Source organism: Motacilla alba, chromosome 2, assembly GCF_015832195.1.
Source record: "Motacilla alba alba isolate MOTALB_02 chromosome 2, Motacilla_alba_V1.0_pri, whole genome shotgun sequence".
Lineage (NCBI taxonomy): Eukaryota > Metazoa > Chordata > Aves > Passeriformes > Motacillidae > Motacilla > Motacilla alba.
This window is the reverse complement of record NC_052017.1, coordinates 115,207,450-115,230,164: the sequence shown is the minus strand read 5'-3', so window position 1 is coordinate 115,230,164 and position 22,715 is coordinate 115,207,450. Positions and strand designations below refer to the sequence as shown.

General features: G+C 39.6%; 1 protein-coding gene across 10 annotated transcripts in view; it reads right to left on the bottom strand.

The window, feature by feature from the left end:
• Positions 1–4,393: 4,393 nt before the first annotated feature.
• The window catches only part of CHD7 (chromodomain helicase DNA binding protein 7), a 133,775-nt gene continuing 115,453 nt past the window's right edge, over positions 4,394–22,715 (bottom strand). For 7 of the 10 annotated variants that reach the window (XM_038129683.1, XM_038129684.1, XM_038129680.1 and 4 more), the window contains 16 exons: positions 22,262–22,421; positions 19,079–19,168; positions 18,396–18,499; positions 16,891–17,020; positions 16,539–16,611; positions 16,266–16,320; positions 15,321–15,549; positions 14,937–15,145; positions 14,119–14,796; positions 13,562–13,722; positions 11,696–11,923; positions 11,025–11,468; positions 10,221–10,442; positions 9,674–9,814; positions 9,089–9,193; positions 6,896–8,287 (listed from right to left, as the gene is read on the bottom strand). In XM_038129683.1, coding sequence (XP_037985611.1) covers positions 7,334–8,287; positions 9,089–9,193; positions 9,674–9,814; positions 10,221–10,442; positions 11,025–11,468; positions 11,696–11,923; positions 13,562–13,722; positions 14,119–14,796; positions 14,937–15,145; positions 15,321–15,549; positions 16,266–16,320; positions 16,539–16,611; positions 16,891–17,020; positions 18,396–18,499; positions 19,079–19,168; positions 22,262–22,421 — 3,983 coding nt within the window. In that variant the 3' untranslated portion in view covers positions 6,896–7,333. Of the gene's footprint in view, positions 8,288–9,088; positions 9,194–9,673; positions 9,815–10,220; positions 10,443–11,024; positions 11,469–11,695; positions 11,924–13,561; positions 13,723–14,118; positions 14,797–14,936; positions 15,146–15,320; positions 15,550–16,265; positions 16,321–16,538; positions 16,612–16,890; positions 17,021–18,395; positions 18,500–19,078; positions 19,169–22,261; positions 22,422–22,715 lie in introns of all 10 variants that reach the window. The other 3 variants (XM_038129689.1, XM_038129690.1, XM_038129688.1) reach the window with 3 other exon arrangements.

Here is a 22,715-nt window from a genome sequence, read left to right as displayed (position 1 = left end):
TGGCGTGATCCCTACTAGCCATCAGCAGCAGAGAAGCCGATCCAAAATCATTAGAGACTGTTACATAGGAAGGGTGCCAAGAAGAGCTGACAAACATGAGGTATTTAGCAGCATGTACTGAAAACAGGCTGAAAGACATTTTGGAGCTTGCCTCTCATGGTTTGTAGAAAATTGCTGTTTTCCTTTGGATTAAATATAAGTATACAGTAGGCAAGAAATTATGGCAGGTTTTCACATGGCAAGGGAAACTAATAGAGCAATGAAAAGCTTGCTCAATTCAAACACTGAATGTTAAAGCAAGCAGATATCTTTTTCTTTTCCTGAATGATCCTTTTCAGTGCAGTTGTATAGAGCCAATGACAGGTGCTCCTTGGTAGAAACTTGGAAAGCTAGACTTTAGGCCTTTTTAAAACTACCAATTTCTGCTAGAAGACCAGTAGACACTGGAAGCCTCATCTAACCACTTCTTGCTATCAGATAGAAAGTGGACAAGGATGGAAAATCCAGGAATATTATCTGCTCTCTGCCTGTCCCCAATGTATCCACAAGCTCCCTTACTGAGTCAGGTGTAAGTAAAGCCAAGGAAGCACTAAGGGAGGGCTTTTCAGCACACCTGCAGGACCAGGGAGAAAGAGAAGCTGTTAGCTTAAGAGTATACTAAAGCTTTACCAATCTACCGTCCTAATTCCAGATCTACCTTACCAGCAGACCAATGTGTGCAGCAGAAGACTTTTGAGGAGAACATGGAGCTGTAATGATGCAAATCTTGCTTCTTAGAACCAGTGCCCAAACCTGCAACTTCACTAACTGTATTAGTCAGATGAAGCAGCTGCACCATCATATCCAGGGATGACCAAAGGAATATTAAAGAAACATGAACTACCACCATCCTGAAGAAGTCAGCGTACTGATTTATGTTCCCATTTCTGTGATGTACTATGCAGTCAGAACAAAAAGCGGCCCCAAGGTCAAGTGGTAGCAAGTTGTGCAGTGAAAGCAATAGCCTCAGCCCTGCCTTGACAGTGGGAACTCAAGGGGACAATGAGAAGCGAGACCCACAGCTTGGCACGCAGTTTTCCATGGAAGTGGGAGACAGAGGAGAGAAGGCGGCAGATTTGGTACCTCACAGCCGGGTAGCAGGTTTGCCATCGTACCGTGGCAGCCATTGATTGAGGGGGGCCGTACTAGGACAGCCCAAGATGTAATGAAGATTGTCATGCTCAAGGATGAGCTGGAGTTCTACCCAGGCAGTCCTAATCAGGGTGGTTTGAGTGCTGCATGATTGTTGCTAACATTAGCCTCACAACATCTCTGTGAAGAAGGCAAGTGTCATTCTCCATTCGGAAGATTGGAAACCGCAATTAAAGCAACCGCCTCAGGGAAGCAGACAGAATTAGAAATTGAATCTGGAGTCCTGGTCTGCTGATTCGCCCACGGGTTCACCTTTCAAACTTGGGAGCGGGCAAGGTAAAACAGTCAGAGGGCACCTTTTACCTGCAGCCCGAGAGACGCTCCCTCAGACTCCAGCGCTAGCTCCAGCCTAATCAAACAGGCACAAAAGAGCAAACACTGCTTGCAAAACAAAGCGCATACCCCACTGGTCACTAGAGTGCTACAAGCTGGAATCAATGCAATGATTGTGACAGCTGAGAACAAATTCAGCTATGTTTGACAACTTCCAGAAAATATTGGCAGAGGACAGGGAGTCTGCACTGCCCAGCAGCACCTTTGTGAATTGATTAGCCATATAGCAGATGGCAAGCCTGCTGCAGACTGAGACAGCAGAAGATGGCCAGTCTGGTTGAGAAGAACTTGAAGACGACTGGGAAGAAAAAGCATGTCCTTACAGTGACAGCCCAAAATGATATTTCAGAAATGTCACATGCATGGCAGATGAGGAACAGGACTGATTTTTAACATTTTCTTCAGCTATTTATTACCAGCACCTGTCTGGCTCATAAAGCAAAATTATATAGCTTAGTTTAAACCCTTCAGTTTCAGCTCTTTCCTTCACAAAAAACCCTTAATATTAAAAAAATCTTTTTTTTTTCTTATAAAATATTCTTCTAAACAGGACTCAAGTAAGTCCTCCCAAAATCAACTGATATGTTTGAGAGAATGTCTGTGCTTTCTCTGAAAGCAGGCATGCCTTGAAAGTTTCATTTTAGGAAAATATATTCTGGACAAAGAGCAAAGACTTTGCTGTCCTCCTCCTGCCACATATTTTTGGGAGGGGTTTGGCACATGTTTGGGGAAAATTCATATTTTTTAATGGTTTTAGGAAATGCCTTAGGCTATTCAGAGTCTGCACAGCTGCTCATCAGTAGCCAGCCATGGCTGAAAGAGCAGAAACTATGGTTCAGAAAAATATGCTATCTTTGTCTGGTGCAGAACAATGCTGCTGCAGTGAAATACAATGGCGGGCTCTTATTTTCTACTAGCCCTTAGAAGGGTGGAGGGGGGGGAAAGACGAGAGAAAAAAAAAAAAAAAAAGGAAAGGATCACGGAGTTTCCTTGCAGGGCCTCTGAGCGGAGGGAGGGAACATCAGCTCTGCAGTCACAGATATGCAAATCCTTCCCCAGGCCCAACAATAGCAGAAACCCTGGGGGAGGAGGAGACCATGGCACTGCTGGCTCCCAACTCCTTTGCCTGCAAAGCCCCCAGGTTCCTGGCAGTTCCCGAGAACTGGAAGGCCAATGCACCATCCGGGAGAGGAGGGTGGTAAAAGCTGTAGTATCGGAGTAGACCGCTCTTTGCCCATGGAGCCGTGCACCATCACCGGATACTTTAAAGCTTACTGTTTGCCTGCCATTCAGTTCATGGGTGCAACAGCCCAGAAGATTGATGGATCCATGGTTAACATCTCCATACTGCCCCTTGGGTTAATAAGGAACACATTTAAAAAGCTGGAACTAAAAGAAGAAAAGACTTTCTGTGGCGAGACCCCAGTGAACAGTATTTGCATCAGCATACTCCAAGCAAACTTTCTAAATGGAGGGATGGGGGTTTTGTTTCTAATGTAACTACAATTACCAGGATTTAATGAAGTCTCTGACTTCCAGCTATCACTAATATCTAAATTTCTTAAGCAAAGACTGAGAGAGAACAAGTAACGGATTGGAAACTACCTGCACTAAGCTACTGCAACAGAAATAGTTCAAATGATTAAGTTTTGATGGTTTTACCAGTGCTGATAGTAATCCATAGGACCTGGAAAAACAAAAACATCCAGTGACATGGATTTATCTCCTTCTAGAAAATATGTATTTTACAGCATAGTTCTTTATACTAGTAAGTGTTTGCTCTTTTGCATCAAATCTATTATCTAAAACTGCATGCAGACTGAGCTGGGACATTCACCCTGCATTCCAAGAGAGGTCTTCGTAACTCCCATTGAAGCTTGATCATATCAACTGTCAATCATATAATTGAATTTCCTTCACACATTCTCAAAACAGCTCACTCGAGCTTAGACTAGATGCCTATACCATCACCTGTCTATGTAAGAAGCCATCTCCGGGTGTCTGCAAGGCATCACTTGAAGCCAAAAGGGCACAAAAGGTTATTTGCACAGCACGGAAGCAAAAGCTATAGCCAGCACTCTTTCCCACTGAGGAGTCAGAAACATTCATGGGCTGGAACCTTTCACGCGCCCAGAAAACAGCGTGGAGGCAGCGGGTCTGAGGGCCCTCACATATCCTAACACTTCCTGACCCCAGCCCTGATGTTAAGGATTCAGAGGTAGCAGAAACGTGAGGTGCAGAAGAACAGAAGTCTTAAATGTCCCAAGCAGTTTTGTTCACAAAAGTCAATGGGAAGCTTAATACAGAAAATACAATTGAATACCCCTCCCTCCCCTCAATCTTAAGCCCTTCTCAAATGAGGAAGTGCTCAGTGGCAAAGGTCCTCAATAGAAGTGTGCAATTCCAATAAGCAATACACTTTGATATTTGACATCAATACAAAACAAGAGACTGAAGCTGACTGAAAAAAGCTGGGACTAGTTTAGGAATTTGTCTCCTATTTCATCAGCAACAGTTTTCAAGACTCACACTTGAATTGGTTCTCCTTTATAGTTCCCTTATTAAAAATCGTGTCTGTAGCAGCCTGAGCAGATTTGTTGCTGTTCGGTCCTTTCCCTTGCCAGGGTTGCACACCATGCACACAGAACAGGCTGTGTTAGCATGCAGACCACTGCTGTACTTTGACACAGGTACTTTCTTTTTGAAAGCAACACAGAAAGTAATTTATATTCCTTGATAACCCCATTAACATTTCCACAGGCATTAGGAGGTCCAGCAAAAAATGGTTGGTGGCAAACAAAAGGCTCCTCATCATGAGAGACAGAAAGGGTGCTCCAAATGTGAATCAAGTGCAGAATAGTTTCTGATCTATGCATCTTACTCACGTAAGCTTTTATTCATTTAGACACACTTTTAAAACTCCGTAAGAATCTTTGCAATAATTAACAAGTAAAAACTCTGTCAAATCAAAGAAAAACCTTCATATTTTCATGTAATACATTTCTCGGACATTAGATGGCAATCCCCCCACTTCATTTTTCATACCAGGGGCCCATATCTCTTCCAAAAATCAGATGTCACCACCTTTCCAACAAGCAAAGGGTCTGTTTGGCTTCTAGGAAGCAAGGCTGTTTGGTAAGTGCAGAGCATGGAGGCTCCCCCATTCCCATGGCATTTGTTCTGTTGCAACAGTTCTCCAGTTTTTGGTTTAGTTTTTTAGGAAAGGCAGATGAGTCATGCCATCATGGAAGATGTTTGTACTAGGGGTAAGATTCACTCATTTGTCACTTGGACACCCTACATCATGAGTTGGATGTTTCCATGTCAAAAACCTATAGGCAAAAACAGAAGTTACCAGAACTTCCCCATTTTGACCGAGGAGAAAGGGACTAAGTATGGCATTTAACAATATAATTTCTAGTCTTGCCAATTAAAAAGGGTTCTCCCAAGGGATATCATTAGTCTCCGTAAATCTCTTTTGGAAAATATAAAATTGAACTGAAAAAAACCTTTGCTATTTGGTACCATGTGTGGAATACACACAATGGGAAGCACCTACAAACTCTTACAGTGAGAATTTTATAGGTAGAAAAAAAATAAGACAAGGCATTTAATAACAACTTAAAAAACAGCTCAAATGAATTCAACAGAGTATGTTACACGCCTGCCCAAGTCCATGTGCCTTTGCTTTCAGCCTCTCACTTTTTGCTGTGGTCTACATGTGATGTTTTAGAAAGAGGCAGGAATAACACACCTCATCAACCAATTCAGTGATGTCCATGCAGGAGGAATCCTTCCTGACCTTCATTAACTCCCTATGATCTATTTAAGTGGCAGTACAAGACATCCTGACATCTATTCATTTCAACAGTGTATGCCTGTGATTCATTCACACAAAAATCACTTCCTAAGCCTTCATTTCTCATCTACTTTTGTCGTCCATGAAATATCCTTTTCAAGCCAAGTTCACCCCTTTTTATATATCCCCCTCGGGACCAAATTTCGGCCTTACAATACTTGCCCGTTTGAGCTCTCGTGCAAATTCACAGTGTACATGAGAGTGAGGTTTGCAGCTCTCCAGCATTCCAAAAGCACAGATAATATTAGTCCTAAAGACAGGGGTCCACCCACAGCTGGCTACTGAAATAGCTAATTTTTCATGTACTCCACTGAAAATCTAACCTTTTATCCTCACTCTGGAGCTTGTTGTGTATGTGTGTGTCAAGGTGACAACACCATGAAAACAGGAGTTCTCAAATGGTACATTATCTCGAATATCAAAAGGTCACAAAAGGGTACAAATCGGTAGCTCTCCAGAAGAGACACTGGTTTTTATAAAAAGTGGGTCAGTTTTAGTTTCATGTAGGTTGTTTGACACAGTGGTTTCTGGCATCACAAGCTCTGGTCTACAGGATACCACAGAGCCTTTGTATCCCTTGCTGTCACTACAGCATTGTGTTTTTCTACCCATTAACCAAGGATAAATGACCTAGATATTGTGCCTATTAAAGCCTCATTTTTCTTTTGCCCTTTTGTTCTTTAGTGTACCACATTATCACATGCTGAACACATTTAAAGTATTCTCAGTCTCTCATGCCCCTTTGAAGGAGTAAAGTAGGGATTTTAGCGTGCATTTCTGTAGAGTTACTTAGAGTGGAAAATATGAAGGCAATTCAAGGTTTCTCTTCCTGCCTAGTCCCCTGAAGACGATCAGTTCAGCATTTACAGCCACTAATCTATAAAGAATATAGCAGGAAAATGCTATAAAAAAAGCCACAAATACAAATACAGAAAGTGAACACCAGTTTGGATGTCCCTAAACACTACATTCTATAATTACATCTCTGCATATCATGGGTCACTTTTATTAAAAGCATCATTACTACAGTTGGCAGCAATTTACATCTTATCTTACATGATAGCAGTTTCCAAAGAAAAAAAAAATAAAAAGACGTCACAACAAAGAAAAACAATACATTTACAAAGTCATGTCTGTAAACTTCAAGGCTAGTTTAGAGTTGAGGTAATGCTGTTTAGCTTTGTGGCTAAAGTAACAAAGTCCTTTAATTTAAAAAAGGTACCTGATTTTTTTCTTTTTGTTTATACCAGTGCATTACAAGATCACGAGACGATTAAACTGTAGCTTTATCCTGTAAGAACCTTCTCCGCGGGTTAATTTCCAAAAGGTACTCTTCACATTCAACAGCTGCCTTATTATTGCTGCGTCTCAAGACAGAGACATTCACACTATCATGAAGATTGTCAGAGAGAGAGTGTGTGTGTGTGGGTGTGTGCGCGCATGTGAGCGGGTGAACTCCCATACAGTCAAAATGAAGCGCGAGTACGATATGTATGGTAAATTTCATCTTGACCTTCACAGCAAAATAAAAAATAAAGGAAAAAAAAAAGAAAAAAGAAAAAAAAAAATTAAATATATAACTTCATCCTTCCTTTAAGCAGCACTTCCTTCTATTAGTGCCACTTGATTACAAATTGCTGCTTAATTCATAATACCAATGGTACCAAAAGAAAAAAAAAGCAGAGCATTATGTCAATTTCCTTAAAAAGACATGATCACCTCTCAAATTTCATCTCTCCTAGGGATAATAAATAATGCACTGCACAATACTTAATGACCAAGATACCTTTTGACACATCTGTATAACATGACTTGAACTTTTTTTCTTTTTTGCTACACTATGTTACAGAACAGCTTATAAAAACTAAGTATGGACATTAACTGTGAGTGTAAACAGTAGGACTACCACTTGTCAAAAGTTTAAAACACTTTAACTGTAACTGGTACTGGTTATTCATCGTTTTCATTGTTTTCTATTTCTTCCCCCCCATCAAGTGAGTCTAATTCTTCACCCTGTGCTATTTCATCTTCTAAAACGGAGGAATCTGCAGTTTTATCAAGGCTCTCCTCTGCATCACTGCCTTCGAGATTTTCTTCATCTTTAAAGGCAGCTCCTTCAGTTTTGTCAGTAGCCTTCTCTTCATTGGAGCCCACTGCGTTCTGAAGTCCTGCTAGTGCTGGGAAACCGGGCAGAGTCAATCCTCCCAGTCCTGGAGGTAGAAACATAGATGGATAGAAGAGGCCAGGAGCCATAGTAGACAGCAGGAAAGGATTGAAGGCCAGAGGGTTTGTGGGCAATCCAGTGTTGGTGGTGGTGGTAGTGGTGGCAGTGGCAGTAGTCGCCGCAGTAGCAGCACTGACGGATCCATTCGCAGAGTCAGTAGCAGAAACAGTGTCTGTGCTTTTCTCAGAGTCTTTGTTCTCCTCTTCATTCTCATTTTTCTTCTCTTCAGCTTTTGAAGCGCCATCCTCAGTCTCTCCTTGACCGGAAGCAGTAGTGGCATTTCCAGTAGTAGCCGTGATCGGGTTATTCAACAATCCGCTTAGTCCAAACATATTGGGCAGTCCTGCCATCCCTGGCAACATCAGAGGCAACATGGCAGCCGGATTTTTAGCATCCCCCCCAGCAGCAGCAGCTGTTGCTAGCCCTGGTGGAAAGCCCATGAGGCCTGCGAGCTGGAGAGACTGCAGGTTCTGTAGGTTCTGGAGGCTTGTGAGGTCCATTCCAGCAAACAGACTGTTCATTAGTAGTGGGTTGATTCCCGAAGTTGATGCTACAGCAGCAGCTGCTGCAGCTGCTTTGGCAATTTCACTTTTTGGCCTTCTTCCTCTTCTGCTTGCTCCTTCCTCTCTCACAACAGGTCCAGTGAGAAGACGGTCAAACATGGACTCTGGAACAAAACCCTAAAAAGAGAAGGTGAAAAAACAAGCTTTATCCTCAATTGGCTTCTTTAGCTTTCAGCAGTTGATGATAGAAGAAACAGAAGGGATTTCAGCATACTCCAAAAGTGGTTTGTTTTTTCACCCTGGCAAATGGTGACTAGCTTAGTACTATAGTGAATGGCAGTAGAACAAGTAAAGAAAGCTGAGGAAATCAAGATCACAGATTTTTTATATTTAAACACAACAGTAAAATAATACATGCTGAAAACTCTGTAACTTCATTAAAAAAACCCACCCTGATATGTTGCAGTTACAGGTTTCTATCTTCATAATTCATACTGAATTTCAGAATAGTAATATTCATTAAATTGAGTACTTCCAAAATTTTACACTTTATTTTCAAAAAAGGGTTGTAAAATAAGACAGAAAACCTATTCCTTTGATGATGTTACTGATACAATGAAGTGTATTTCTGTTATGAATATGACAAATATTTTCTTAGTAGTTCCTAATGTACAAATACCTAATGTACAAATTATAACTAAAGTACAAATACCTTTTTAAGGATTGTTACTTATAAGAAAAAAAATGCAAAACAAATGCTGAAGGCTGCCTTAAGTGTAGCTGATTTTTTGAGTGTATTTTAATCCCATTCTGCAGCAGCCTTCTATCACCACTCTCCCCAAGCTGGGTAACTCCTACACAGACACCATGATTTTCTAAAAACCAGCTATGAGATAAAGACTTAAAAATCAATTTACACAACCTTCAACTTTTCTGTGGTATAACCTGCAGTGATACATGGAAGAGAGTTTCACTTACAGACTGTTTAACAATGTCAGTCCAATCTGGAGCAACAGCAAACTCAGGATTTTCTTCCAGCCATCTTGGCAAGTCCTTCATTGGAGGGGCCATAGCTCCACCCATCTAATGCAAAAGACAAGGTTATGACTTAACAAAAACCCACCAACAAAACCAAACAACTGCTTATATGGACATTTTCTATCTATCTTTCTTTCTATTTCATCTCTGAAGGATGGCAGCAAAGACTTCCAGTTTACTGTGAAAAATACTTGGAAACCAGCTAGTAATACCTCAATTGACAAAATCATGTTTTAAAAAAACAGCAAAGTGTTGCAGCTTAGGCAGGTCTTGTAACAAATTTTGTATCCAAGAACAAAATGTGCTATATAGGTTCAAAAAATGACAGTTATTCACTCAGGTGATTAATATGAATGCAACAGAAGAGCAAAGAAGGAATTAAAGGAACCAGGTGGCACAGTCCAGTAAGAAAAACTGCTGGTGCCAAATTATTAAACTTTTAAAGAGAAAGCTTGGAGTAGAAAACCTGCTTTCCACATGCAAAGACATTATTAAAGACCTTGACTGAAGTAACTTAATTTTTACCTTCTTTCCATTTCGTTTATTTACAACAGGTACCCTTTCTTCTCCTGTCAAGGTGTTTATATCCAGTTTATTAGGGTTTCGACATCTGTGTCGTTTTTGTTTCGGCTTCTGAAATGGGGAAAACAGCACATCTGCACTCTTCTAGAAAGAAGAGAAATTTATTGCTTTTCATTTCATTTCTTGACAAAAATCACCAATCACAGTACCCCTTCTTACAGCCATTTTAAGAAGGGATCCATTACTTTACTCTCAGATTACATGAAAAGAATTTTTTTTGTATCAGATGAAGAAATTCTGCAGAACTTGACAAACATGGTTCTAACATGCTGTTACATACAAATGTTAAGAAAGGAAAAGCAAATCAAAAACCCCAGTGTCACTTGGGTGTGGATAAAATAGGAATGGTGGATAAAGAGAAAACTTCTGTTGAAATGCAAGCTACAAAACCAAATGACTATGCCCAATGTGAGGGAATTCAGTCTGACGTCCGTAAAACTAACTTTTGTATTAATATAATAGAACAACACTTATAGAATCCCATACTTACTGGTACATAACTTGGCATATCTACAGTGTAAGTAGGATGTAACTTAAGCCATTCAACTAGATCCTTGTTTTTTGGGGCATCCTCTCCCACCAGCCTGGTCCCATCCTCTAGATTGATTACAGGGATGCGAGTGTCTGGGTCTAATTGACCAGGAGAGGGAATGTTCCTTGCTGGTAGGGCTTCCATATCTTCTTCAAAAGCTTTGGTCACTTCTGCATCCTCCTGAAAACAATCACATCTGTATTAGTCTTCCCTTCACAGGAACACCTGAAGAAATAATTTCAGGGACTGACTGAAGTGAAATGTTCAAGATTTTGCATACACAAGAGTTATTGGGGTTGAATACTCATACTACATAAAGCAGTATTATTGCATCAGAGAATTTTGAAAATTTTACATCCTTGAACAATAAAGAACATAGTGCTAAAGGTAAAGCAGTTTTTTTTTTGCATTTCCAGTACATGTTCTCCAAGATTCTTCAAGACCCTCCCTTTTCAACACATCAAGAAAGACATACTTAAGCCTCAAAATGTATATTGTTAGAAATATATTTTGTAAAAAAAAAAAAAAAAAGTAAGTAATGTTGAAAGTACAAGCTACCTAAAACTCAGTTAGAGTGAAATATTGATATGCACATTTGGTTTGCCTCAAAAAGAATTAACAGCTCTAAACAAAGAAAAACCTGGTTGGGCAAAAACTGCATGTTTCTATTAGAGAGAATATAATAAGACTTAAAACACATTCAGGAAGTACCACAGACAGAAGAACAAATACGAGACAAAAGGAAAAAGGTTGTGGTCTTACTACAGTCAATGATGTCCGTTTGTTGCTCATAAATAACAGATCAAGGCCTTCTACATTTTTCCTCCTTCCTCTCCTCCTCTTCATGGGTGGTTCTCCATCTATTAAAGAGCCATTTAGTAGATGCCTTGTGGGTGTGCGTGAAAGACCTGCTTGCAGCAGCTCCATTTGAGTTTTAAAGGCATCAGACACAGGTGTGGAGACATTAGGCAAGATAAACTTTGAAGTAACAGATGAAAAATTTGAGGTAGAACTTGTTGCCTCTCGTGAGGCCTTTGATAAATCTACAACCTTTTCTTGTCCATTTTCTGAGACCACCTGAGACTCACGTAACTGGGCAACCATTTCCATAAGATTTCTTCTCTTGGCAGCTCTCTCAGCCTCAATTTCAATCTTTCTTCGTCTCCTCCTCCTCTGACGTGGAACTGATAAATTGAGTGCATCTTCCTAATAAAAAACCAAGCATTTCCAAACATTAGCAAAGCTCTGTTTGCTATGCTGAGTTAAAAATAAAACTCCAAATATATAACTCTAAAAACAAAGCCTTCATTTTATTCAAAGAAACACTTTGATGTTTTTCCTATTCTATTCATGTCGGTTTATTTTCTATTACGCAAGAGAAGCTCATGCAAGATAAAGTGTTTTATGTAAAAAAGAAAATGCTGTAGCCTTGCCTTTGATAACTGAGGAGAAGCAGTGAGATCTTCGCTGCCACTGACGCTGGCTTGGCCAACCATGGAGAGCTCTGCAAAGCTCCTTTTCTGTAGAGGGCTGTCCACAGCTGTTGGAGTGTACCCAGGTATGAGCCCCTGGAAATCAAACATCTGGCGCCTATTTACTGGCCACTTCCCTTTCAGCACTGCTTCACAGATGTTGTCTAATCGGTTGATCATTACTCGGTCCTGCATAAAGGAGAAGTATGTAATGAACCCTGAGTGTAAACGTCACCTTTTAAACTCAGATGAGTCTTATGACACAGTCCAGTTTCCATAGCTTAAGGAAAACGTTCAGAAACAACTATTCTTGCATGCTAGGAATAAACTGATCACCTTGCAAGATGCTAACATAATTTTGTAGAATAACAGGTTTTAAAAGCTGCATTTATATTGTGAGGGGAAGGAGAAAAGACAGACAAAGTTTTCTGTATGACAATGCACTAATTGAAAAATTTAACAGAAACTCACTGTTGTTTTACAAAACTTCAGTAGTTAGAAACATCAACAGTTAGGAAGGGAAAATAAACACATCTGCAATCAGTATCTTAAAGCTGCAGTTCTCAAGATCCAAAAGGCTGGATATGCAATTCTGTCCTAGGAAGTGGATCCTCATTAGCGTCACTATTAATAAAGTTCAACATTATGAAACGGGCACCAACCTAGGGACATCTAATGAATGTCAATTTTCATTCCACGCCCATTATCACTTCAAATTTCACTGAAGCGTGTACACTAAAAATCTCTAATTATGTTTATTAGTCTACTTATGCTGAACCTATCCAGATGAAGGATTTTCTGTTCTACTTTCACACTATGACTGGAATAAAATTTTAGCCCATGTTTCCAAAATACTTGCTGAAAGCAGAGAAGATGAGCATTATTTGATTTTTTCCATTCCAGTATTCAAGCACATTCTAGACTAGCCTGTCTGAAGTAGTAGAAACTTTGGGACTCTAAGAAATACTGCTGGTTAGGGACTATGAGCATCAGTTAGCTTCCTGAAAAGCAAAACAGTGCAAAAGCCACTAGCAAATCTCAGCAGCTGCAACAGACTGCTTGCTTTCCCCAGAAATAAGCCTATTAAGAGCAAGGTCCTCTTGCCCTGCTACCCCCTTCCCCCTCCCTGCCCCAACCAGATGGCTCTGTTATGGTGATTAGTAAGCTTAAGACTATTACTACTTTATTTTTCTCTCTCCCCTTACGGCAAAGGAGAGTACTAAATTAAGTATGGATTTTTTATAAGGTAACCATTTTGTATTTTTAAAAACATATTATATTAGATAATTTTCTGCACTGTTACCAAAATAAGATACAGCTTTATTCTATCTAAAACTGCTCCTTATGTTTGCAGGATACCTTAATACAATTACATGTGTCAATATTACATAATGGCTTAGATTATGTAGGTCACCAAAACTCTTCCCTACAATCTCCTCACCCAAAAATAAAAAGATGATCTTTTAGAGTCTCTGCAGATTGCTCTGCAGGAAAAATTCCTAATTCAAAACTGTACAGTGGTGCAAGAAGTGGGACTCTGCTGACAAAAAAAGTTATGGACCCTATGAAGAGCTCATGTCTGTCAGCAGTCGATTGTTTTACTAAATTACACTATTTTACAAAAAAAAAAAAAAAAAAAAAAAAAAAAAGGCAATTTCTTTAAATTCCACTGCTAGTTTGTATGAGCTTTAAGAAAAAAGTGCCTTCCCACAAACCATGCACAGAAAAAGGTCTCTTGCCTGCAGTACCACACAAAGCTCACTGTTTCTTTTTTCCCTTATTTTACTGAAATTAAAAGAGACACATGTCTTTCTACCCCTAACCAACCTTAGGCCAGAATGAGAAGGCAAATGTTCTCTCGTGAAGCAGCTGAACCACAGAGGGATCCCCGTCTTCCATGTAGAATCCATCGCGTGTTTCATCCCTTGCGGTACTCATAGAGGCATTGCTTTCTTCATCAAAATTCTTACCCTGAGAAACTGCTCCTGCTGAATAACAATCATGACCAGGCATTAACATCCAGTGTCTACCCAGCTAGATAAGCTAAGGCAACCAGGCTTGACACAACATTTCTAACTCGGGCTTTTGTTCAGTAATTACTACAGCAGAGCCCCAGCCTTCCACATTTGGCACAGAGACCACGCTTATTGACTCAGTGAGCTTTCCCGGAAATCATCCCTTGTGGGGGAATACCCCGCTGATGCTGGATGGTTCTTATGAAAGCTTATTTAGCCACCTGATATGTGGAAGGGCAGAGGAACTGCTACATGTAGCCCATCCCATACTCAAGAACAGCACCCTGTATGCCACTTCCACCTGGCATGAGCCACAACAGCTGTGGGGCTTGTGCTAAGCACACAGAATTGATCTGACCAATGTATTACCTTCAGGTTGGGAGGATTCTTCTGATTTATCATCATCTTCCAGTTTCTCCTCTTCATCTTCTTCTGAACCTTTCTCAGAAATAGATTTTGGATCTACATCTGTACTCATTTCTATGTCTTTCAATTCACATTTAACAGAGCCAGGCTCAGCCTCTGCATCACAGTCTGGTTTAGTGTCCTTATCTGTAGTATCTGTCTCCTCTTTGATTTCAGACTTTTCTTTGGCTGCTGGATTTTCAGACCCTTCAACTTTAGACTCTGTTGGTTCTGTAGTCTTTTCTTCTTGTACTGGTGTGGATGGGACAATTGGGGGTGTTTGATTGCAGCCAGTGCCCAGAGGGTTTACAGAAGAGACAGTATTTGCATTACCTGTCCCTCTGTTTTGAGCAAAGTTTTTGTGAGCCTCAAGAAAAGAGAGTTCAGGATCATTCAGAATGTGATAATCTGTCCTACTGACTCCATGTTTAGCAGCACCAATCAGTAAGTCTTTATCATGTTTACCACACTCCCACCACTCTGGCAGGTCCAGACTTGGCTGGCAAAGCTTTAGCCTCTCCCCCAGCTGCGGGTGATGGAGAACCTGTTCGCGGATCTTGCGCAGCAGCTCGATGCGGTATAAAGTTCTAGAAGCGCGCTCCTCTGTGATCGGCTCAATCAGCGTAGAAAGATCAGGAGGTTCTGAAAGGACACCAAGTTGTGCTGTTTAACATGGATTGAATGCACACCCATTTCAAAATCATTACACTTGGGTATGAAGTTTCAACAGTCCCACAGTCTCACAATATTCATGTTGATTTCCAGAGTCAGTTTAAACTTACCATCATCTGGTTTGACTGGCATTCGGCACACTCGTCTACACATATTCACAAAGCCATTAAAATACTTTTCCAAGCTTTCATCGGACTTTTTGTCAAGCCTGGCAAATGCTCTGAATTGATTCCACTCGAATTGATGTTTTACAGGATCAAAAATAACTCCAAAAGTAGACACCACACGATAAAAATCGGCTTCTTCTCTTCTTGTCCATCTAGTCAAGGAAGAAGCAAGAGAAGTGAGGAGTGAGGTCACCGGATAGTTAAGATTCCAAACATGTTTAAGAGCCCCAAAACCCCCTTAGTTTATTCTTTCAAAACAAAAGAGCTGTATGGGTGACACACAAGCTCAAATAAGATTTAAAGAAAGATTATCACCGGAAAACTCACTTTTGTCGTTTCTCAGTTATTATAGCTTCCCTTTCTGCCTCCAGTGCCCTCACTTCTTCTCGAGGCCGACGTCTCCTGCGGTCAGTCTTCATTAGTGCCTCTTGCCTCATTTGTTGCCTTTTATAGCTGCGCTGATAGGCAGTAATGAGGCGACGCAGACGGGTAGTCAGGGTTGAAGTGTTGGGCCAGTAGAGTTGCCCTAACTCAGCATTGCTTTCACTGTGCTTGCCTAGAGAACAGAGAAGTATTTGCACTGCAAAACCAACGCTAAACATTTCAAAGTCTCTATGGCTATAACTGAATGCTTATTTTATCAGATAAGAACATGTGCCTCTAATACTGGTGCATAATGAATTAGAAACAGGATAACTATTGGTAAGAGATAGAAAATAGAATCAAACCATCCAACCCTAAGAACTCAAAATGCTTGTGAAGCATTTACAGATAACCATCAAGCACTATGACTCGATGTTATGAATGCAAACATATTATGAAAACTGTAAGTATTTAAATTAATGCAATGCATCTTTAAATACATTACTAAGAAGATCATTCTGCCTCTGAGGAAACACCTATGCTTATCATTTCCCACTTTATTATTCTCACTTAAACTTGGCAAGTTTCCTCCATACTGAGGAAACAACGTATTTGTAACTTCCAAGATTATATCGGCAAAACCATCAACGGCTGCATTATGAAACATCCGGTCTTTATCATCATGGTTTCTACTATGTAATTAGAAATCCAGAGAACCATAATGTGGATTATTCAAAGGCAGTATGTAATTGTTTTGAAAAATGTGAAGCATGAAGAGATTTGGCAGCAAAAAGCTTTCTGTGGTATTGTCCCAAAACATGTCCTATCCCCTCATGTGGTAATATAAACAATCCACCTTCCACTAAACGATCCCTTTTTGCTTTTTTAATTTTTTTGCTCTAGACTTACTTGGGTGTAATTCTATGGACTCCTCTTTGTCTTCTGGAGGTGAGTTTGCAAATTCCTTGGGGAGAAGACAGAAGTTATTTTAGTTTTCAGTTTTGACCATATGTCATAATTTGAGAAGAAAAATATGTCATCTCTCAAACACAGCAGCAAACAATCTTTGTAAGGAGTGTTTATCCGGAAGCTCTCAAACTTAAAAAACACACATTAAAATAAATATGGAGAGTCAGTTGTAATTGTACATATTTGTAATTGCAGAAAATTGGGAGTTCTTACATCAATTTCATCCTTGAAGGGAGTTCTGGTTGGCTTATATTCTGGATCTTCATCCTCTCTGTCAAATTCACCCCTATAAAATATTTTTAAAATATTTTCAAGAAAAATACTGGCTTTGAGAGGGGGCTGATTTTTCTGGACAAAAGCAAAAAAGCTACAAAAGCCATCAGTATGGCGTACCAAGTTACACATTTGTATTTCATGCTCAACTGTGTAAACAAATCTATGTACTTTGTACATCATACGATCACTTCATATCCTCGGGCAACATGTAAGTATAATATGACATATGAACCCATGCCAACATATACAATGCTGATAAAGTTTATTAATTTTTTCATGTCCTCCTTACCCATCACCGCCATCTGCTAACATGTCTGTCCCTCTCTGTTCAGCAGCTATGGCCTTTGCATCAGGCATGCCAACCCGTTCCAGAAAGCACAGTGATGCATCAGCTCTCATAGAATTGTACTTCTCATAACCTGTGTGCAGAGTGGGAGACAAATGCCTTTTTAAAAGCTATGACCAGCTGTGAACATAACAGGTCTAGGCAGTGGAAGTACAATTTTCTGGATTCATTAATTTATTATTAAATAAAACAAAGGTGCTATTGCCATGATGGAAACATTTAATTAATAAAAAAAAATTGTTCATGTTGGTAAATTCCAACAGCACAGAAACATTTTCCCATCAATAGCATTAACATACATAAGATAGTGAAGAAAGCATCAAATTTCATGTCCTTATAAAGTAAAAATCTTTCACAAGTGAAAAACTTCTTTAAGTTTCCTATATGGCTTTCACAGTGGTTCTTGACATTCAATACTCGCCAGTGGAAACACGCAGACGCAAACAGGAGCGCGCAGACACACACACACACACACACGTATTTTCAATAGCTCCAGCCCTGCTGGAACCCTCAATATAGGCTGCAAAAATGCTGCATACATGGGTTATACGTAAGGCCAACGAACCTGTCTTATTAGGTTTAGGATGATGCATGTCAGTAAGATGACACTGTTCCCTCTATGGTTTTCAAACTGCTGTTTGCTTTTTTACTGCCCAAGTTGACTAGATGGAAAATGGCAGATCCCAACAGTGCACTGCAGGAAAATGATTTTTAGACTAGACTTGCCTCAGCTGAGCCCACAACACAGAGCTGCTGTACATAGGCAGAACAGCACAATTCAATTAGGATTTGTACTACAACACACTGCTCCTAACTGCTGTAGAGCCTCAAGCCAAACTGTAATCATGAAAGGTTTTATAAGCCATCATTCTCCCCTTTAGTCAGGCTGGGCTGCTGAGAATACCTCTGCGACCTCCAGAGAATTGGGATTATAATCAGGAATCGCTCACTGTATATATCATGCCAGCTCTGCATCCCCAGCCTTTCAAAGTTAACAAGGCTGCATCCCACTCAAGGGAGCCGGGAGTTCTCAACACTGACATTTGTGAAATATTGCTTGGAACAAAGCCCAGGAGGCACTTGTACAGATTAATAGCAGAGGTTAAGCCCACCGTCCACTTTGACACTGGTTGGCAGAGTTAGCAAGTGAAGCAGTGCTGGAAGCAAAGTTTATGGAGATCTATCTTACTATTTGGCTATTATTTAAACAAATATGGCTTTGTTTTATTTACAGCCAAGAAAGTAATGTTTTCTTCTCAAATGTTCTGCAAACATTTAAAAACAGCATCTGATATTTACAGCTCATATTAGGTTTTAATGCAGGCAAGAAAAAAGGGAGATACAAGCCAACAGTTCTTTGGAACAATACTTGTTAATATTATGACTGAACAGTCCTACACACTGAAAGCTTTACAACTGAGTTTTGTTGAGAGTGAGACGCCACTTACCGTGTTTAAATACTCCAATTAAAAGGGATTTATCTGCCTCCTTATCCCACCAGTCTGCAGGAACTTCGGCATGGAATGGCTCAGGTATCCACACATCTACTTCACTGTAAAGACAGCATTATACACATTCTCAAAGGTATTACTCAAAAAAGATTAAAAAAAAAAACAAAACAAAACAAACCATCCTAAAAAAACCCAAGTGTTTTACGCTGTTTTGTAAATATAAATTTTGGGCTGGAAAGCCACCCCAAAACCCAATACAGAAATTGAAATACACTTTAAAATAATTAGGATGGTTAAACAAACAAACAACAAAAAATAATTAATCAACAAAAAAACCAACACAAATACCCCCCCCGCCCCCCAACATTAGGCTATTTTGTGAGTCAAATGGTTATCTAAATATGATTCATTTAAGGTCTTAGTATTTTTTTAATTTTTAAAATTGAGATAGAATAATCCCTCAATATTAGCAGAGCTGCAAATCCACTTCTGTCATTTCCCGCATCGTTTCCTCCCCCAGGAAAATGACCCACTACGCTTCATAAAATAATAAGGTTGCTTGAGAACAGACATATAAGAGATAAAGTGTGACCACCTTTAAACGCTGCATTTTTATAGTATGTGTACTTTACAGAAGCCAGAGTCATAAAGCAAAAAAATAAACCTGCACTTGCACTAACCTTGAGTCAGCACCCTCTAAGATCTTGTCTGCTTGGTCCCCTATAACTTCTTGTCGTAGATAGTAGAGCATGCGGACACGCAGCAGGACCCTGGAGAGGAAGGCAGAGGGGGGAAAAAGTTCTTAACTTCAGGACTGTTTGCCAACAGTGGCTTTTGGCAGCTGCTGCTGTTCATCCATCATCCTGCCAAGGCTGATTAGCCATGCTGTATGGTAGGCTTGAAGCGTGACAGATGGTGGCACATAATCACCTCTGTGTGGTGCTTTCTGCTGGCTTCCAACAGGCCTGCCTGGCAACTGCTTACACTGCACAGAGAGGGACCCAGCTCAGCCCGGCCCCGGCGCATTTCATTTAGTTCTACCTAGTGCAGCTTGTGAAGTTTAGACACGTACTCTACCACTGCCTCTGAAGTATTGAAGCAAGTTTGTAAACAACTGAGCAGATGGCTTTCAGTAACTGTTCTGCTTCATTATCTCATAAAATTTCCTCAGCTGCTGCCTTAATACCATTTTTGGAAGCACATCAGAAGTTGTAGGAATAAACGAGATATAAAATCTGGTTTTACTACCTTACAATAAACCCTCAATATGGAATGTCAGGTTTTTCAGATTATACAACTTTTTGCTTCTGAAAATGGGGGGGAAAAATAATCCCCCATTTCCCTTGGGAGATATTAACTATTTTTACTCTTTATAGTTCAAACTGCTATTAAATTTTACCTACGCACAACCTCACTGTTACAAGGAAGTGAAAAATCTTCGTTGCCAAGTTTATTTTTCCCCGTTTCTGCAATACTGCAGTCATTTTTGGAAGCTCTGTCAGGTGTTGTGGTCACACTCAAAGCTGGCAGGAGAGAGAATGGCAGACTGGCTTTTGCTTTTCAAGGAGACTAGAAAAGAGGTCATTTCTGTAGAAAAAGTATCTACCTGAAAATAATCCTGCTCTCCTATGTTTACCCAATTCAGGGCACCCCCTGCTGCCTAGTTCATGAAGTAAAACCAGTACCAGCTAAGATGGAGATTACTCAAACTGCCCTCTCACTGTACCCGAATTCATCACAGCAACTGTTGAATTACTGCTGCTCCTGAACAGCAAGGGTGACCAGGGAAGCAGTAATCTGATCATCCACTTGCATGAAAAATTTAGACCACCACCAGTTTTGAGAGGTCCTTGTTAGAGATCAGATGCTACTAGAGCAATACCCGGTTTCACACGTGTTATTCAATCAAACCTCGGAAGAGCAGGGATGTGAATGAAGGTCATGTCTGCAATTCAAAACATGTCAGACATGCTTCTTTCTGTGTGCACAGTAACTGGGACCAGTAAGGTGTCCCTGCTCCCTGTGTGGCTATGTAAATAAGCTCTTGAGGGTCTCTGTCATCTTAGTATTAAGCAATAACAGCTGTTACACCAAGCCAAAGAGGAGAAGCACGAAATAAAACCAAAGATAAACTAAAAACCAGAGGCTCTTTGCACCATCCAGGAGTCCTATGCATTAAGCCAGCATACATGGTACTTAAGGAAAGGACACCAATTCTTAAAAAGCCAACTTTAACTGGTACCTTTTCAAGGAAATTACTCCGATTATTAACTGGCTCCACCTCTGTTTGGTTTTTACTTGTGCTAAAAACATGTGGCTTCTACAATTCATTTAGTCCTGGTGAATTTGGGAAGTGAAGGAAAAAGCAACTGAAAACATTCTTGCATATTTACCAGTCTTCCCAGTCCTTGTAATTGTTCTAGCGTTCTATTGATTATTTAAGAAGCCGTATTAAAAAAATTAAGTCAGATCTGCAAACTGATATAGCAAGTAATGAAGACATGTTACCTGAGAGATTAAAATAATGCTACAGGAAAGAATTTTATTACTTTAAGAGCAAGTGAAATGTAATAACAGACCTGAGTAACAGTTCAGAAAAATCAGAAAGCAATTTATTTGGAAGTGCACTCACAAACGTAATTCTATGAGTATGTGTTGTCATCAGCTAAGAATTAAGCTTGGTTAGCATCTGGAAATGAGCTAATAAACCCCTTAAATGCCTTTCCTCCTTCACATCACACCCCCTATTGACAGCCCACAGGTACTTTTCAAATCAATAGTATCTTTCCACTAAACAGCATTAATGAGACGCAATACATATTCAAACCACAAAAGTAATGATGACCTTTCAGTAACACTGCATTACACCAGCATTACATATATATATATATATATATATACAATGAAGAAATGAAGAATAGAAATTTAAAAAACAAAAACAAACATCCCAAAATCCCAAAAGCAATCAACCACGGCCCCAGCTCTAAACCAAGGTATTTTTGGGACAAGGTTCAGTGTCTATATGGAGAATATAGTAAGCAAAACTGAGATGGCATTAAAGAAAGCTGACACAAAAATAAATATTATAAAACAAAAGCCAGAAAATATGTAAGGAAGGCTCTTAAGAGACATTCATTAAACAATAAAACATTATATACAGTGACCTGTATCCCCAAAAGCTTTTGGTTTAATAACATGTTTAGAGTTTGAAAAATCAAATCAGGACAAATCAATTCAGGCAAAAGAGTTTGGTGAGAAATTTCATCTCAAAAGAGAAAGAATAAATATTCTGTAAATTTACTACATATTCTATTATTGCCTATTTATATAATTTACTTATATATACATAAATATTCTCTGAGGAAAGCAAGAGAGGAAGGGAGAGAAAGAATGAAGAGAAAACATACACCCACATATAGGTGAACTACTACATGAAACTCCTGAAACTAGGAACTGGATATCTATGGAACAGGACTTAAAATACCAGCCTGAGGGACTCCACGAGAAGGTAAGAAACAAACAGGTTTTGTTTAAAGATAGCCAATTGTCAAGTGAACTAGACTTAGTGTAGGACCATAGTCTTTACTTTGTATGGTAAAAAAATAACCTGATTCCATTCTTATTTAATAAGTAGAGAATAATTTTCTTCAGAACTGTGCTGATCTGTCACAAAGAGCTTACAGAAGTATCCAGATATCTGTTAAGATGATTATCCCCAAATTACAAAGTAATAATAGCCTTTACATCCTATTAAATGGCCCTGCGTTCTATCAAATATATCCCAACAAAGTTGTGGACTTTTCAAAAGCATGTAGTTAAAGAAAAATCCCAAACCTCTAAATGAAACATTTATTAGTACTTACTTATTACAGTGATGTTTAAGATGTTTCCTATAGCTGTCTTCTTGAAATAATACATCTGGATTACAGGTTGTGAGCCAATCAGCATCTTGCAGCATTGGCTGTGAACTCTGGGCTTTTACTTTCTTCCCTTTCCTCCCTCTGGGCACTGGGGCAGACAGACCTAGAAAAGCCCCCAATATTTCTTACACAATCAGAATAGAAAAACTCTCACCCCAAACAACATTACAAACATACGTTTAAAGCTAAGTATTCATTACTTTGAGGGCAACACAACCACCAAAAACTGAACAGCAACATGACTCAGTACAGAAAATTGCAAGTAACAAAATCAACCAAAACTTTCATGCAAATTTAGGTGTGAAGATTTCAAAAAATTCAGAGTGCTAGCCAGAAAATGGTGTTATATAAATATTTCTTGTAAAAACTCTCATGAATCTAAATGGCCATAAGGAAA